The sequence below is a fragment of the Epinephelus moara genome, chromosome 20 (genome assembly GCF_006386435.1).
Source record: "Epinephelus moara isolate mb chromosome 20, YSFRI_EMoa_1.0, whole genome shotgun sequence".
Lineage (NCBI taxonomy): Eukaryota > Metazoa > Chordata > Actinopteri > Perciformes > Serranidae > Epinephelus > Epinephelus moara.
The window spans coordinates 41,477,496-41,481,533 of NC_065525.1; the positions used below are offsets into that span (position 1 = coordinate 41,477,496).

General features: G+C 38.6%; 1 protein-coding gene across 4 annotated transcripts in view; it reads left to right on the plus strand.

Annotated features, from left to right (window-relative positions):
- The window catches only part of c20h12orf29 (chromosome 20 C12orf29 homolog), a 14,336-nt gene that overhangs the window by 1,512 nt on the left and 8,786 nt on the right, over positions 1-4,038 (plus strand). For all 4 annotated transcript variants that reach the window (XM_050072511.1, XM_050072512.1, XM_050072513.1 and 1 more), the window contains exon 2: positions 3,248-3,365. In XM_050072511.1, the coding sequence (XP_049928468.1) occupies positions 3,248-3,365 (118 nt within the window). The remainder of the gene's footprint in view (positions 1-3,247; positions 3,366-4,038) is intronic.

Genomic DNA, 4,038 nt, shown 5'->3' on the forward strand with positions numbered 1-4,038 from the left:
AGCAGTATCTTATGGTCAACTGTGTCGAATGCAGCACTGAGGTCCAGTAATACCAGAACCGAAATCTTTGATGCATTACTGCTCAGATGAATGTCATTTAAAACTTTTACAAGTGCAGTCTCAGTGCTGTGATGTGCTCAAAATCCAGACTGAAAGGCATCAAAGGAATTGTTTTGCTCCAAGAAGGTGTTAAGTTGCTGAAAAGTTACTACTACTACTAATAAATGTGTGTGTTATAACGATGAGGTCATGTTAACATCACTTTAATAATGTTACAGCCTGTTGTGCTGATGCATCAGCATCATGTGTGTGTTATAGAGAGGTTTAATGTCTGGTGGGAAATGCACCCTGAAATAATTTGTATAAGCCTTCATCCAGGGCAGTACTTATAGTTTATACTTTAAACACACACAACATTGTTTATAAAGATCTCTGAAGCTTTGTTATTAAAGAAACATGTCATTTACTGAGCTGTACATGTGATAGAAAGAGTTTCAATAACAGTGTAATTTGTCTTCTCCCAATAAGATCTGCTAATTAACAAATAGGGGTTATTAAATATGATCAAAGTACACACTGAATAAAATCCTTGATGGTAGGACAGAGAGCGAACATCATAGACATCATAGAGGCCTGAAACAGCGTCAGTCCAGTTCATACTCACTTTATTCACACAACAGTTAAAATACAAGTACATTTATAGTGTGTGACATAAGGCTCCCTGATTAGTTCTCTGTAGTGACAGTAGGGATCCAGATATGAAGCAGATGATATTTAAAATATATATATGTGTGTGTGTGTGTGTGTGTGTGTGTGTAATATACAGTGTTTAGTTTAGAAAACATTTACAACCTGCAGAACACACAAGACGAACCAGAGACGCTCAGAACTAACTATTCTGACTGTATCCATGTCAGAGTTTCAGATTCCAGTCTCAATATAACATAAGTTATGATATATAACATAAGTCTTAATATCAGTGGCACAAAACATTGTTGATAAAGACCTGTTCAGCTTTTTTATTAAAGAAACGTGTATAAACTTTAGGCCCGTTTCCATCGCAGGAACTTCAGGGTAATTTTACGGGGTCGGGGCTGTTGGTGCGTGTCTCCTCTGCAGGAACCACCCCTGAAAGACAGAGTTCCAGAACTTTTACAGGGGCTAAACAAGTCCCTGCCTCGGAGTAGGTACTCAGAACGGCCCCGAAAAACTCCTGGCTAGGGTTGGGGTTTACTTGGTGCTGATTGGATATACTCAAGGCGGGATGTGACATCAACAGAAAGCAACAAAATAGCCGGCATTTTTAAAACTCAGCAGACGAGGAGTCGCATTTTTAAAAGGAGTCGTAAGAAGAAAAGCAAGAAATGGAAGATAGCCAAGATATGTTGATAATCGTCTTTCTTATGTCTGCTTTCTTCTTCTTACTTCGGCTTCTTATTCTTTGTTGTTGTTCTTCTTTGTTGGTTTCTTTGCCGCATCGCCCCAGTCAAAATGGTCGCACAACGATTACGTCACATACAGAGCCCGGTAACTTTACAGGAACCTTCCTCCTACTCTGCCCTCTCAGTGGAGACACGGCGGTTGAGAGGGCCGAGCGAGAGGACGTTCCTGTAAAGTTCCTGCCCCCCAAATAGTAGGGCCCGATGGATATGGATTTTTTGGGGCCGATGCTGATTCCAATATTATGGAATAAAAAAAATCCGATATCCGATATATTGGCTGATTAAATTTTTACGTTTTTCAATTTAAACCCCCGAAATACCTGCTTTTGATGGCTTAAATATAGTTCAAACACTCGTTACAAAGATATAAATTGAAGGAAGAACATTTTACTATTTTCAAATAATTTTATTATCAGAAATTGTGTGGAACAAGCAGCATATGAACAATTTGAACACAAAATAAATCAAAAATATGATGTGCAAAAAGGCAGTAAACCTCTGGGAAATAATCAATCAACTTTTGGCCGATTGCCGATTATTCTCTAATGGCTATAATCGGCCGATTAAATCGGTCGGGCCCTACCAAATAGTACCAGGAACCTCTTCAGTGGAAACAGGCCTTTAGTCCTCAGCTGTACATGTTACTGTTGAAACTAAACTCAGTTCTCTCTGATGAGGAAACTGTAACAGTGATCTGAATCATATAAGATATTTTTGCACTCCAACTAATACATTGTCTGCCAATATTAATGTATCTGTGATAAGATAAAACTGACTAAAATCGATAAAACTAGCCCGGCCAGAGATGACACAGAGTATGTGTGTAGAGCCAGCATCCACATGAAACCCAGTGCTGAAACTTTAATCAATCAATTTCAAGTTTCTTTTTTAATTAATTGATTGTTTCATCTGTAAAATGTCAAAAAATCTCAAGGTGAGATCTTCAAATTTCATATTTGTCCTGACAAATAGTCCAAAACCAATTCAATTTACAGTCGTATAAAAAACCAGCACAGACAGTCTTCACATCAGAGAAGCAGCAAATATTCATCAGTTTACTTGATAATTGACAGAAAGAATAAAGAAAATATCAAATTCGTGTGTGATAGAAAGAGTAACTGAAAATAGATTCTTCCAGCCAGTTGTAAGACCATGTTAGCTCAGTGCCATCAGTTACCACGGGGGGAAATGTTAGAGAGACAGTAAAACATCTTCTCCCCTGCAGAATATTAGGGTGTAATAATACATCAGTCTGGATCAATATTGAGTCAGTGATCCAACACTAGTGATGTAAAGTAATATCAATACATATTGTCATCTTTAAAAGGATAGTGCACCCAAAATTCCGCCATTATCTACTCACCCATATGCCAAGGGAGGCTCAGGTGAAGTTTTAGAGTCCTCACATCACTTGCGGAGAGCCAAGGGGAGAGGAGGTAGCAACACAACTGCACCTAATGGAGGCTGACGGCGCCCCAGATTCAAACGTGCAAAAACACATAATTGAAACCATAAAATATCTCCATACTGCTCGTCCGTAGTGATCCAAGTGTCCTGAGGCCCCGACATAAAAAGTTGTTTGTTTGGATCTCTGATGGGGGACTGATTAAAAGATTAAAATCAGATAATGTGAATATGTGGATGATTTATTTGTAAAAAAAAAAGTGAATGATTGTGTCTTTTTAATTGATTGTAACCACATGACACTAATGTTAAATTAAACAGGAAGAACTCATGTAGTTTAGTTTTTCAGTTGTTTCTTTATAACTTGTTAATATGGTTAAAACATCTTCGTCTCTCTTCAGCAATTTCAGGTCGTCGCCACAGAGAACGTGAACCCTGTTGCTCTGGAGGCGAACATCGACTGTGCGCTCGCCACAGAAAAACTCGACGGCACTTGCTGTTATGTTACAGAACATAAAGGTGGGTTTCTCTCAGAATGACAGCTACTGTAAACTAGAGCCAGAAGTCATCATCAGGGTCCATCAGTGGACTAGTCTCAGTATCAGTAACATTGTTAACACTGTGCTACATTACAGAGAAATACAAAACCGTACTAATGAACCTTCATTAATATAGGCCTATATTTTATCTACAAGTGCACGTCACACACTGAGCGAGCCGCCTGTTAATGACGCTGTGGGCTAATGGGCATGTAGCTACTTCCATGTTTCAGATTATACGTCATGTTTGTAGTCGACCAATGAAGATGAGTTTACATATCACCTTGGGTTCGTCCTATGTAACAATCAGCTTAATTTTAAAACCTTGTCATAATTTAAATTCGGAAGCTTACTGACTCCAGCAGATGAACATAGACAACGAAACTTAAATATACTCAAGGATTATTTATTTTTATCTTGTGCCCAACCCCAAATGAAAATACAAAAAAAAAAAGGTTGGGAAAAGAAAAGGGTATTTGGCCGAATGTCCCCTTTAAAGGGAAATTTCGGTTTATTTCAACCTGTCTCCTATCGTCCTAAATTTGTTTCAAGTGACTAGTGACATAGAAATAATAGTTAGCATGTTAGCCGTTAGCCTAGATACAGCCGTAGCGTCAGACCTGTTAAAACGTAAGTGAACGGGCAACCTCGGG